The sequence below is a fragment of the Microtus ochrogaster genome, unplaced genomic scaffold (genome assembly GCF_000317375.1).
Source record: "Microtus ochrogaster isolate Prairie Vole_2 unplaced genomic scaffold, MicOch1.0 UNK14, whole genome shotgun sequence".
Classification (NCBI taxonomy): domain Eukaryota; kingdom Metazoa; phylum Chordata; class Mammalia; order Rodentia; family Cricetidae; genus Microtus; species Microtus ochrogaster.
The window spans coordinates 3,349,387-3,362,964 of record NW_004949112.1 but is presented as its reverse complement, the minus strand read 5'-3'; the positions used below and the strand labels follow the sequence as shown (position 1 = coordinate 3,362,964).

Genomic DNA, 13,578 nt, shown 5'->3' with positions numbered 1-13,578 from the left:
TGGGAGAAGCTGGAACCCCTGACACTTGGCTAGTGAGAAACCTTCACTAGGCTCTGGGAGAAGCTGGAACCCCTGACACTTGGCTAGTGAGAAACTTCACTAGGCTCTGGGAGAAGGGTCCTCTTCCACCACGTTCCTTTTCTATCCGGCTGCGCTTCCACCCCATCCACAGTGGGAAAATCAAACTCTCCACTCCCCTAAGCTTTCAGAGGTGTCTTTAACCACTTCCTCTCCCCCTCCCAAAGATCTCATTTTTGGGCTCACCCAACACCAGTTCTTCCTGACCTGGAAGGAACCACCCTGACTTTGGGTCCCTGGCACAGTCTCTGCCTTCCTGGGGGCTCATGCCCACTCCCAGGTACAGCAGAGTCTCTGCTGCTAACCTCACCAAGGAGCCTCCCTGTGGGGGTTAGGAAACACTGTGCTTTATGTTAAGGGGTTCTGACAGTTTTGTCAAAGAGATTAATTCCCTCCTCCTGATATGGTCTGTGGGTAAATGTTTCTATTCTGAAGTGGGTGGGCTCTCCACAGAAGTCAGATGAAATGGAAATGTGTTTGAGCACACTGACTTAGCCTAGACCTAAAGAAAGGGGGCACAGATATCTTGGCAGAGGAGAATTTAGTTTGGGTCTTGAAGGATTAATAAGAGTTCATCAGAAGCAGGGCGGTGGTGGTGCACACCTTTAATCTCAGTACTCAGGAGGCAGAGGCAGTTGAATTTCTGTGAGTTCAAGGCCAGCCTGGTCTACAAGGGCTAGTTCCAGGATAGGCACCAAAGCTAAAGAGAAGCCTGGTCTCAAAAAACAAAAACAAACAAATGAACAAACAAAAAAGAGTTCAGCAGATAAAAGGCTATAGAGAAAGGTGTTCGCTTACTCAATTAGCACATTTCCTTCTTCCAAACACTTAGAGAGACTGCCAGGCCCAGTAGGGGAAGGATGGACAACAATGGACATGGAACAGTCCCTGTACCCAGCACAGCCCATGCAGTGCTGTTTTCCAAGATCAGAACGTGGAGTGTGACCGACAGCTCCCATCCCATCCCATTGGCACACTCAGGAAATGTCAGTCCTCTGTGTCATCTGGGATCTGAAGCACAGTAAGCAGGGTCTTGCCAACCTGCCTCATGTTTGGAGTAATTCACCCATGTCCTCTGACAGGCCCCAGAGATGACTCCAACCAAGCTCCACCCCCAGGAAGCTGCTCATCAGACAAGTCTCACATTCCTTTCATTCAGGTCTCTGTGAGGTCACTTCCGCCAGGAGGCTTTCCCGGATTGCCATAGACAAAGTGTCCCATGCTGGTTACTGATCTCAATGGCTCCACCATGTCCTCTGTGGCCCCCATTCCTTTTGTCCTGTTTGTGTTTTTATTGGATGGCAGCCTTCCCATCTCACACACTCTACTTCAGTCCCCTACCCTGAAACAGGGATGCCGGCATATTAAATAAGATAATTGAATTGGAACAAACTTCTTCTTTAAGTCCAGGCTATTGAGGGGCAGTGTAGAGCACTGACTGTTCTTCCAGAGGATACAGACTCAATTCCCAGCACCCACACTGTGGAGGAGAGAATGACTCCCACAAGTTGTCCTTTGACCCCCACACATGGTCTGTATCACACCCACATACAATAAATTAAATAAATGTAATCTTTAAGAGGTATCTGAAATGGCTGGGCAGTTAAAAGACCCTTACTGCTCTGAGATGCGGCCACAGTGAGACTCAGCACTAACAAACATCTGGGACAAAAAACAAATCTTTCTTTCTTCAAAGAACAGCTACTAACATGTCCCCTTCTGTTTGGTTGGTTGGTTTTTGGGGACAAGGTTTTGTTGTGTGGCTTTGGAGCCTGTCTTGGAACACTCTCTGTAGACCAGGCTGGCCTCAAACTCACAGAGATCGCCTGCCTCTTCCTCCTGAGTGCTGGGATTAAAGGTGAGCACCACCACCACCTCTCAACTTAACACGTACTTTTTTTAAAGATCTATTTCATCTTTATTTAATTTTACGTGTGTGTGGATGAGCACGTACCTTCAGATGCCAGAGGAGGACATTAGATCTCCTGGCTACTGTGAGCCACCTGATATAGATGCTGAGAACTGAACCCAGATCTTCTGAAGAGCGGCAAGTGCTCCTAACCACAGATCCGTCTCTCCGGCCCCTAGAATATGCTCTTAAAGCACATATGCAGCCCTTAGCATGCAGCATCCAGTCCCAGATTCGGAGACAACCTGGACAGAAATGGGGAGGGGTTGTGCCCTTGGCTAGCAGGCACTTGAAGACTGCGTGGGCTCTGCATATGCGCTGTGGTGAATGGAAACACAGTTGCCGGATGTTCTTCTTTTTTTCGGTTTGTGTATGTGTTCATGCACACGTGTGTGTGTGTGTGTGGTGTGTGTGTGTGTGTGTGTGTGTGTGTGTGTGTGTGTGTGGAGGTCAGAGGTCCTACATCATTTGCCTCCATCTATTGCTCCCCATCCGTTCTTCTTTTTGCAAATATGTCTTTAATTTTTTTTAAAAAAAAATCATCCATTTACCATGTATGGGTGTTTTGCCTGCACTTGTCTATGAATGCAGTGCCCAAGGAGGCCAGAAGAGGGCGTCCGATCCCCTGGAACTGGACAGTTGTGCGCCATCAGGTGGTTGCTAGAAATTGAACTCAGGGCCTCTGGAAGAACAGTCAGGATTCTTAACCCCTGAGCCATCTCTCCAACCCCACTACCTCTTCTTATTACATTTAATTATTTTTTAATTTGTGAGCATGTACATGGGATGGGGCTGAGGGGATTCATCCCAACAGGACAATTGTAAAAATGAATTCTGTCTGCATTCCACCAGGTGGGTCTGAGGAGCACATTCAGGTCAAACTCTGCAGCAAGCGCCTTAGCCACTGGGCTTCTCATTGATCCTCCTTGTTTTCTGTGCAAAGCCTCCCACTGAACTCACAGATTGGCTAGCCTGGCTGCCAGCCAATCTGTCACCATCTCCCCAGTGTTGGGATTTAAAGCACAAGAACCATTGTGCCTCTTTGTTTGTTTTGTGTGTGTGTGTGTGTGTGTGTGTGTGTGTGTGTGTGTTAACCAGGGCACTGGGGATTGAACTCAGGTTTGCACAGCAAGTGTATTACCCATCGAACCATCCCCCAGACATTCTTAATTAACATTTGTTAATTAGTGCCATCTGCCCCCTCCCTGAAGCTCTGCTTATTATTGTCATTAAATACCCCCGGCCGTTAAGTCATGCATCTAATCTTTTCCCCCAAGAAAACTGGGCACAGACGTTCCAGCTCAGAGTGCAATGTCACGGGGAAGGAGTGTTTTAGGGAGCAGATCTCAACTGCTGCTGGGCAGCAGAAAGTGGACAGTGCTGGTCATGGCCCAGTCAGCCCTGGCCTGGGGGAAACCAGGAAGGTAAGCCAGAAGAGGGGCATTTGGGTTGGATCTTGAAGACAAGTAAGAGTTTCTCAGAAAAAGAAAGATATGGGGAAAGACATTTACTCCATCGTTACCATCTTTGGAGGACTCCAGAGAGCCCCACCCAGAACAGGGTGACACTGGGGACAGGAATGAGTCAGACACAGACTGGGCTCCCCAGGGGATTCACCCTATGCTGGGAGGGAGAAGCAGGAAAAATGGACAAATTATGGGTGAAGGAGATGGGTAAGACAATGGACGCCCGGAGGATGTTAGAGAAGGGGGGGGGGGGGGACAGGAAGAGATGCCTAGGCTTGGAACCAAAGAAGTGGAGCCCTTGGGTTCTTGGGGTGCTTGGGACTATGGGGAAGAGTGGGTTAGTCCAGATAGGGACCAGATTGCTCAACCCCACAGGAGAGGCCCCTGTGCCTGAGGGAAGGAGCCCAGATCCCAGTCCCAGAACAGGTTTGGTTCGGTGGAGAGAGCATCATTCATTCTCTCTAGAAACATTCATATTCTCTCTCCTCTGTCTCTCTCTGCCCCCCTCCTCTCTTCTTCCTTCCCCTTCCTGTTCCTTCTTCTCTTCCTCCTCCTCCCTCCACACCTACTCTTCCTCCAAACCACAGGACATTCTGGACCCAGATCTCACAGCCGAAGGTCATGGGAAGCAAACCCCCATGCTCCTAAAGCTCTGGCGGGACCTCTCCAAGGTCCAGCCCCCTCCCCACTTAGCCCATTCTGGTGAGAGCCCCCATGGAGAACCCCCATGCACCCACCCTCCATCTCAGAGGACCCTGGCAACAGGCCTTCCCCCTCCCCCGGGGACATTTCTCAACCCTGATTAATCATTGGGGCGGCCCCAGGGAGGAGGAAGGAAGATCTCTATGGCTTACCATAAAGAAGGCCAGGCGCCCAGCCGCAGGCCGCTGGATCTGCGCCCAAGGCCATGAAGCTGGGACTCCCCTTCGCGTTGCTCTCTCTACTGGCAGGTGAGAAGCCCAGCCCCGTGCCCTCCAACCCCATGCTACCCTATGCAGTGTCCTCTGCCCTCTGGATTCCCTAGCATCCTCCTACCGAAGCTCTTCCCAGCCTGTTGGTTCTGACCCCTGTGCCCTCCCCTGAACCCCAGGCCACTGTGGAGCCGACACCCGCACCGTGGGAGCCCGGGAATGCCAGCGCCACTCTCAGCCCTGGCAGGCGGGCCTCTTCTACCTCACCCGGCAGCTCTGCGGAGCCACACTCATCAGTGACCGATGGCTCCTCACAGCTGCCCACTGCCGCAAGCCGTGAGTGTCCAGGGCTGGGAAACAGAAGGGGAAGGGCTGAGGTAAGGGGTTGGGGGCTCAGAGTTGGAGGTAGGAGAGGTCTGACAGCAGACCGGGGTTCTTAGGGACCTGCTCAGACACCTTATTCTAAGACCCAACAACTAGGCTCTTCAGGGTCTTGCTGTGTAGTCTTGGCTGTGCTGGGACTTGCAAGGTAGACCAGACTGGCCTGGAACATAGATCCACAGACATCTGCCTCTCTAGAGTGCTGGGACTACAGGCATCCTAGATCAACCAGGAATTCAAGATCATCCTCAGTTACACTGAAAACTCTAAACCAGCTGGGATACGTGCAACTCTCTCAAGAAAAATACAAGAGAGAAAAGGGAAGGAGGAACGAGTGGTGGAGGGAACGCAGAAGAGAGGATGAAGGGAAGAGAAGAGCGATGGGAGGGGCGAAAGGGAGTGAAGAAAGTCCTAGAGAGACAGACACGAGGAGAGAGAGGAAAGACAGAAGGAAAAATTACAGAATCCTATAGTCAGAAATTGCTAAATTTTTCAGCCAGTGTTTGGAACACAGAGAATTCTAGAAGCTTAGACTGATGGACATATAAATCTGGTGGGTTTCATGTCCCAGAATCCCACCACTGCAGAATGTTATGGACTAAGAGGGCTTCTCTCAGGAACTCAAGCTGTGGATGCTTAACATTTTCTAAATCAAATGTTTACAGACTGCTAGACTGGGAGACTCTTGCCTTCCTGTCCTAGAATGCTGGGAGTCTAAGACCTTTGACCATTAGGTTTAATGCAGACAATTCTAAAATCCTGGAGTTTGTTTTTCAGACAAGATTTCACATAGCCCAGGCTGGCCTTGAACTTGCTATGTAGCCAAAGATGGCCTAGAACTCCTGTTCTTCTAACCTCCACCTCCCGAGTGCTGGATGACAGGCCCTCATCCAGGACTAAGGCCTTAGACGTTGTGATGAAATAAGATGTAGAATATTAGAAGCGTGGATCTATACAGTTCCCTAATGAAGCACCGCACAATCCCGGAAGCCTTAGGTATTAGACTCTTAGAATTCTAGCATATGATTCTAGGTGTTCTAGGGTCCTGGACCCCATGGGGTGAGGTGAAAGAATTCTCTGTTCATTGCCCCGGCTAAGGTCACCCAGGCTGTTCCAACATTCTTGCCAGAAATTTTCCAATATGCATCCCTCCAAGATGGGTACCATCTTGGGCTGAGAGAGTGATGTTTGATTTAGTCCCTGAGATAAGAGGAGAAAAGGCAAGACTGTGCAGATAGAGGAAGAGTCAGGGAGGCTAGATGGCACAAAAGGGCTAACTTCTGCCCCCCAGGTTGTCAGAGAGGGGTAGGCACAGAAATAACACAGCACACTTCCAGATCCTGAGTTTTCAATCATCACCATGGAAGGTCGGAGGTTAGACTACACGGAGACCTTAGAAAGTCCCCAAATATTGAAAGCACAGACTCAGACCAGAGCAAGTTTTCTGGGGTCACAGCAAGAGAACCTGGGTTAGATCTGAAGAGGAAATGTCTGGGCGATAAAGGCTATTATAGGTGGGAGTGGCTTAAGGCCTCTTGGAAAACCTGGAAATTGTCCATGTCCCATCCCCTCCACACACACTCTAAAAACACTTAAAACCACCTCTGCAGAAGCCACCAGACCTGTGGGGGCAGGGGTGGGGTCCCCATGCATCCACAAGGTTCTAATGGACTCAGGTCACCACTGAGGCCCCAGGTGGGTTTAGCAAAAAAGGTGGTTGACTCCAAAAAGTGGGCTAAGAGCCTCAGAGAGGGTGTGTGGTTGTGGAGAGGCACACAGTGTCTTGGAGGGACTGAGCCACCTGTCCTCACAGGTACCTGTGGGTCCGCCTTGGGGAGCATCATCTGTGGCAGTGGGAAGGCCCTGAGAAGTTGCTTCTGGCCACGGACTTCTTCCCCCATCCTGGGTTCAACTCGGACCTCTCTGCCAATGACCATAATGATGACATCATGCTGATCCGGCTACCCAGGAGGGTCCAGATGAGTGCAGCTGTGCAGCCCCTCAACCTCAGCCAGAGCCTGCCGTCCGTGGGCTCCCAGTGCCTTATCTCTGGCTGGGGCAGCGTGTCCAGCTCAAAACGTACGGATGTGCCTTTGAGCCTCACTCATTCCTAACCATCTCCCTCCACCTGTCTTCCTCTTCCTCCTCCATTCCTCCTTCACATCCTCCTACCAATCTCTTCTTTTCCCTTTCCTTTTTCTGCTCCCTCTTCTTCCTCCTCCATCTCCCCTCTCCTTCATCCTCCATCTTCTTCCTCTTTTCCCCTTTTCCTCTTCCTTTCCTTCTTCCTCCTCTCCCCTTCTTCCTCCTCCTTTCCTCCTTCTCCTTTTTTCATCCTCTTCCCATCCTCCTCCTTTTTTGCCTCCCAAGCCTCCCCACTATGGGATGTGTTAGCTCCCAGCCTCGCCCCAGGTTCAATGAGAGACCTTGTCTCAAGCAGATAATAAGTAGAGTGACAGAGTAGGGACCCAATGGCCTCCTTTGACCTCTGTATACTCATACACAGCTGTGTACGCTCCAATGTGTGTATACCACATACACACACACACACACACACACACACACACACAGAAAGTCCGGGGCAGGGTATGGTAGTGTATGTCTTTAATCCCAGGACTTGGGAGGCAGAGGCAGGCAGATCTCTAGGAATCTGAAGCCAGCCTGGTCTACATAGAAAGTTCTACCCAAGGCTTTATAGAATCTGTCTCAAAAAAAGTATAAACAAATAATAAAATTCAAAGAATGGCTAAAAGGTGTTCACGCTCTCAAAATAGCATCATTTGGCAAGATCAAATTATACAGAGACTACACTCCAGGGATTTCTATCTGCAAGAAACCACATACTCCCACTGTGCTGTCTACTTCCTGTTAACGCCTCTCAACCCTTTTCTATGTGTGTCTGCCTTGCCGTCTGTCTCTGACAGTGGTTTTTCTCTCAAGGGTGTCCATCTCCCTCCCTGGTCTCTGTTCACCCCACCCCTGTGAGCTACACGCACGCACATGCACGCATGCCCCCACATGCATGCGCACAAACACATCTTCCTATTTCTAGTCTTCTCTTCCTTCTGGTCTTCTCCCCCTCTTAGACATCTGTTCTCCAACCCTGTGACTGGGTTGATATCTCTTACCTCTGTCTTTGGATCTTGGTCCTATGGCTCTGTAGGGGTCCTGGGGAAGGAAGGGCTGTAGGGAAGGTTCTGGAGGGTGCTGCCTGGGATTTTGGGAACATCCTCCATCCTCTTCCTTCTTCCCCAACAGTACAGTACCCAATGACACTTCAGTGTGCCAACATCAGCATCCTGGACAACAAGCTCTGTCGCTGGGCGTACCCGGGCCACATCTCTGACAAGATGCTGTGTGCTGGCCTGTGGGAGGGTGGCAGAGGATCCTGCCAGGTGAGCCACCCCCTGCAGGAAAATGGAGGCCCTTTTCTAGACCTTAGGGCAGGAGACACCTGGAGCCACAGACTCCAGGACCTAGGGAAGAAGGGTCCTGGGGATCCAGGCTAAGCCCTGAGTGATTCTGGGAGCCCAGGATGCTACATGATGGGGTGGGGGTAAGGTCTGTGAGCCTTTATTCCTTGGTCTGAGGGAGGGGAGACTGCAAGCCAAGCCTCCTGAGTGTTGAAAGCAGGAAACCGGAGGCTTTCTCAGAAGAAGGAAGCTTCGATTCTCATGAACAGACCCAGCTAACAGCTCTGCTCTCCACCTTGCACAGGGTGACTCTGGGGGACCCCTGGTGTGCAACGGAACCCTGGCGGGTATAGTGTCTGGGGGATCTGAGCCTTGTTCCAGACCCCAGAGACCCGCTGTCTACACCAGCGTATGCCACTACCGGGACTGGGTTCAAAAAACCATGGAAGAAAACAGTCTATAGTAAGGACAGACAGGAGAGGAAGATGGATGCAGGACCTCCTGCCTCTGCATCACAGCTCTGGACGTTGAAACCCCACCCCCCCAGACTCTTCCACTCGGACTCCACCGCTTAGGCTCCGCCCAAGACTCCACCCACTTAGGTCATCTGACCTCTCCGTTTTTGCTCCCAGGCAAATAAATTATAAGACCACGCCCCCTCTAAGCCCAAGAGACACGCCTTCTTTACCCTTGACCCAGACTGACTTTAATAACTACTCTCTGGAGTAGCCCAACCCTCACGATCACCGCCAAGAAATATCTTTCACTAAATAGCTGCATCACTCCAAATTCTACCTTATGGGATTTCTTTTCCGGTCTCCACCCTGCTTAGCCCCACCACCGGTGATGTCAGGACTGCGCTAACTCCGCCCACGTGGATTTCTGAAGATTTTGAGTTCTGCCCAGGCTGTGGCGTGGGTTTGACTCTTGAGAGAGGATGATGGGGGCATTGATCTCTTCAGAGTCACAGTATGAATTAGAATAAAGCACAGGGCGGTGACTTCCTATCGTCTGTGATATGTTAGATGAAGGGTACTCAGAGGTGGGAAGGAAGGGCAAATGAGGGAACCGACACCAGCCGAACCTTTGGGCTAACCCTAACAACAAGCCTATTGCAGCACTTTGGGACTTCAGCCAGGGCTCGTCCCGCCGCCCCAGGGGGAAGGGAAACCAGGTCACAGCGCCACCCTAACCTGCCTACCCAGATGCCCCGGGACGACTGCTGATCCACCCTCAAAGTCCCCAACCAGAACACATGCCTTCCCCACCTTCCACAAAACTCAGTTCCGACAGAAAACAGTCCCCTGCTACCTCTGACCCTAGAGAACACCCCATTCCGCCTCCTTCAGATTCAGCCTCCACCCTAAGACTTAGGGCTCCACATCTTAGCCCTCCTTCCTCAGATCCAGAGGCTCAGACGAGGTATTCAAAATTCAGATCGTTTCCCTCGGACTCAGGGATTCAGGCTCCACCTTCCTTCCTCACACTAGGGTCCAGGCTCCTGCCCATCTCTCTCAGACCCAGATACCAAATACCAGCCCTCTTCCCTCGAACCCAAAGGTGCAGATCCAGCCCTCCTCTCTCAGACCCAGAGGTCCAGACCTTCCCTACTCCCTCAGATGCAAGGATCCAGACCCTAGTCTCCTCCCGCAGACCCAAGAGAGCCGATTCCAGCTGCATCCCTCCCTGACCCAGCTCTTTCTGTTCTAGTCCGGGGGTCGGTGCATAGTCCCTCCAGTCCTCACCTGGGCTTCGGAGACTCCAGCCCCTCCTTCTAAAGTCACTCCAGCCCCCGCCCTTCCTCTCGTGCTTGCGGGCTCAGCCGCACTGCGGCCAGGTGCGGGCAGGAGGCGGGGCCGCGGGTGGGGCTTCCTAGTTAAAAGGCTGCAAAATCGTGTACCCAACACAGAGAAGGAAGTCCGGGGGCCTCTTCCACCAGTCCGAGTGACCCCGCCCCCTGCATTCTGGAAGGTGAGGCGCAGAGGTCCCCAGACATGGATCTCAAGCGTAGGGATCTCCCCCTCCCCTGAGCCCAGGACCCCCAAGCCTCACATCCTTTCCCTCAGGATTTTCAAGCAGGCCTCCTAGCTCCCTCCTCCCCAGGAGGTTAGAGTCACAGCCTCAGATCTTTCACCGCCATCCCACGAGTGGGTCAGAGCTTTTTCCTTAAGAATGTCGGGATCCTAACCAGGAAGCTGTCCCCCACAAGAAAATTCCTGGATCTAGAGCTCTGTCCCAGCTTCCTCTGTCCCCCAACTCCATCCTCCCGGCAACACCTCCTTCCCCTGGTTCTCAAAACAAGATCTCAGGCTCCTCCCTCCGCCGTCCTCTCAGCTCCACCCTCTTCCTCAGAGGCCACCATGGGACGCCCCCCACCCTGTGCAACCCAGACGTGGATCCTTCTGTTTCTGCTGATGGGAGCGTGGGCAGGTGAGGTGAATAGGTGCTACCAATCAGGGCTTTTGGTAGGGTGGGGGTAACTGAACTCTGAGCGAGCTCCTGCTGGCATGAGGGTGCATGTGGTGGTTTGGGGGACTGAGGAGCTTTCTTGGACATGAGTAGAGGTGGCAACATACGGTAGGGGTGGTGGGCTGAGTTTTCCGTAGGTGCATGACCGCAGAAGAGACTCTTATGTCCTGCCAGTCAAGGAATGGAATTTGAGTGTGGGGACACATAAAGACCCATCTAGATGTATGGGGAAGGATGGTGAGGGCTGCGCCTAGTGTTGATGATTCTCAGGTCTCAATGAGTTTACATGTGCAGCCACGTGGCCGCGTTCCGATGGATGCCAGGACCTCATCTGTTGAAGTCCAAAGAGATGGCATGCAGAGGAACTGGCCTGCGTGTCCATATGAACCCACAGTGGTTTTCCTGGCCCTGGCTCTGACCCCAGAGGGTGGCAACCCACCCTTCTCCCTCATGATGCAGGACTCACCAGAGCTCAGGGCTCCAAGGTCCTGGAGGGTCAGGAGTGTGAACCCCACTCCCAGCCTTGGCAGACAGCCTTGTTCCAGGGACCACGACTGGTCTGCGGGGGTGTCCTGGTAGGAGACAAGTGGGTCCTCACTGCAGCCCACTGCAAAAAACAGTGAGTGGAGGGCCTGGGCAGAGGTGGGTGGGACTGGAGGGAAGGGGCGAGGGCTCTCCTTGAGGAGGAGGAAGTTAGAGCCCTGGGTCGGAGGGAGGAGGGCTAGGGAGGATCACTGGATCTAAGTTGGATGGGCTAGGACCTCCTGGGCTCGGTAGTGGAAGAGAATTGGGTTCTGAAGGAGAAGGGTTGGAGAGACCGCCTACATACCTCCAGCTCCTGCCTGGGTTTCAACCTCCACCTCCCACCCCTGTGCAGGAAGTACTCAGTGCGCCTGGGAGATCACAGCCTGCAGAATCGAGATGCGCCAGAACAAGAGATCCAGGTGGCTCAGTCTATCCAGCATCCTTGCTACAACAATAGCAACCCAGAGGATCACAGTCATGACGTAATGCTCGTTCGAATGCGCCGTTCAGCAAACCTTGGGTCCAAAGTGAAGCCCATCAAACTGGCCAATCTGTGTCCCAAAGTTGGCCAGAAGTGCGTCATATCAGGCTGGGGCACTGTCACCAGTCCTCGAGGTAATGAGCTGGGCCCTTGCTCGGAGGGTGAAGAGAAGGCAGGCAGCCCGGTGGACCTCAAGCCTTGCAGATCTCCTCTCCCAGCACACCCTAATGGGTAGACATGAAAGAGGAAAGTGACCACTGACATTAAGTTTTATGGAGGAGGGGAGAGAATGTTGGGGGAGGGGGCAGGATTGCAAGTAAATTGTTTGCCGAGCAAGGGTGAGGACCTGAGTTCAGATTCCCAGCACCCACGTTAAAGCCAAGCGTAGCCACATGCGCTAGTAACCTCAGTGCTGGGAGGTGGAGATAAGTGGATCCCAGGGTTCATTAGCCAAGCGTCGCCTAAAGGGTGAGATCCAGGTTCAATGAGAGACCCTGTCTTAATGCATATATGTAGTATAGACACTGTTTGTTTTTAAAATCATATTTATTTATTTGTCTGTATATGTATGTACACATGCAAAGGTCAGAGGCAGTGTATAGAAATCAGTCCTAGGGGTGGAACTCAGGTTGTGAGACTGGACAGCAAGTATCTTCACCTGCTGTGCCACTTCGGCCGACCATGGTGTGCTCTCGTGACCGCAACGCTGAGGAGATAGACAGACAGCCGGATCCCTGGGATGCTCTGGCCAGACAGCCTAGCTGAACTGATGGCTCAAAAAAACAAGGTAGAATCCGTCTTGAGGATCAACGCCATTGGTTAACTGCTGAACACATGAACACACTCATTCACCTGGGCCCACATTAGAAACCTTGAATGATAGATACTGGAAAGAGATTAAACAGGTTGATACTGTTAAGTAGAATTCATGTTGCACACACTTCCATTGTATAGAACTTTGTAGACACTCCCTAGCAGACTCAAGCACAAGCTCCAGCTTGATCCCACCCTTCTTCTCCACCCCCCCTCATCACCACCCAGCCTCCATGATCCCAAGGAGTCCAAACACAATTCAGGGAGACAATGGGGCACTCCAGGAATTGGCGGTGCCAGAAGTCAGGTCCCTACATGTCTGACTTCTATGGAGAGAGTCTGACTTGAAAATGTACGCTGAGGAACTGACTGGATCTTTCCATCAGCCCTGGGGGAGCCACTTCCCACCCCAGCCTCACTTTCCCCAGTGTGGCTAGGGATTCCACATCCAGTTGGCAGCAAGCGCCATGAAGGCTCTGTTTTCTTTAGTTCTGTTACATTTTATTTATTTATTTATTTATTTATTTATTTATTTATTTATTTATTTATTTGTTGTGTGTGTAGATAAGGCTGGCCTTGAATTTGCAGATTCTTCTGTTTCTGCTTCCCAAGATCAGGTATTAAAAGTGTCTGCCACTACTCCTGGCCCCATCTGTTCCTGGTGCTTGGAAGTTCCCTGGAACCCTGGGGATGCTTGGTAAACTTTCCTGCATGGATAAATGAATGAAAAAAAAATGAGTGAATGCATCCTGACCCCTTCAAAGAGCTTTTGTGAGGGTCACATGGCGAGCAGACAGATTCTAGATCTTTTTGCTGTCTTCTCCCGAAAAGGGATTGATAACAAAGTTAATTGTAATTTCAGTCGTTAATTTGTTATCAGTATTAGAGATTGGCAGAGGGCCTAGCACTTGTTAGGAAGATGCTTTTGCTGTGGCAGAAAGTTGAGGAGAGAGGATAGGAAATCTGGTGAGGGAGGGCAGATCTATCCGGTCAGGTGCTCAGCTGGGGGAGCACAGATCTATCCAGTCAGGTGCTCAGCTGAGGGAGCACAGATCTATCCAGTCAGGTGCTCAGCTGGGGGAGTACAGATCTATCCAGTCAGGTGCTCAGGTGAGGGAGCACAGATCTATCC

The 13,578-nt window shown here is 51.7% G+C and overlaps 2 protein-coding genes and 1 long non-coding RNA gene across 4 annotated transcripts in view; 2 read left to right on the top strand and 1 right to left on the bottom strand.

Annotated features, from left to right (window-relative positions):
• LOC113458300 overlaps window positions 1-9,992 on the bottom strand; it is a 17,975-nt gene extending 7,983 nt beyond the window's left edge. Inside the window, exon 1 of the long non-coding RNA XR_003378692.1 lies at window positions 9,904-9,992. This is a non-coding gene — a long non-coding RNA (uncharacterized LOC113458300). The remainder of the gene's footprint in view (window positions 1-9,903) is intronic.
• Window positions 4,197-9,888, top strand: Klk9 (kallikrein related peptidase 9). Its single transcript, XM_005366935.3, has 5 exons — window positions 4,197-4,403; window positions 4,544-4,700; window positions 6,559-6,824; window positions 8,004-8,140; window positions 8,463-9,888. The coding sequence occupies exons 1-5, from the start codon at window positions 4,361-4,363 to the stop codon at window positions 8,619-8,621; spliced, it is 762 nt and encodes a 253-aa protein (XP_005366992.1). The 5' UTR covers window positions 4,197-4,360; the 3' UTR covers window positions 8,622-9,888.
• Window positions 9,993-10,044: 52 nt separating the features above from the next.
• LOC101990194 (kallikrein-8) overlaps window positions 10,045-13,578 on the top strand; it is a 6,719-nt gene continuing 3,185 nt past the window's right edge. Inside the window, exons 1-4 of one of the 2 annotated variants that reach the window (XM_005366895.2) lie at window positions 10,045-10,129; window positions 10,511-10,588; window positions 11,087-11,246; window positions 11,505-11,767. In XM_005366895.2, coding sequence (XP_005366952.1) covers window positions 10,519-10,588; window positions 11,087-11,246; window positions 11,505-11,767 — 493 coding nt within the window. In that variant the 5' untranslated portion in view covers window positions 10,045-10,129; window positions 10,511-10,518. Of the gene's footprint in view, window positions 10,130-10,492; window positions 10,589-11,086; window positions 11,247-11,504; window positions 11,768-13,578 lie in introns of both variants that reach the window. The other variant, XM_026789101.1, reaches the window with a different exon arrangement.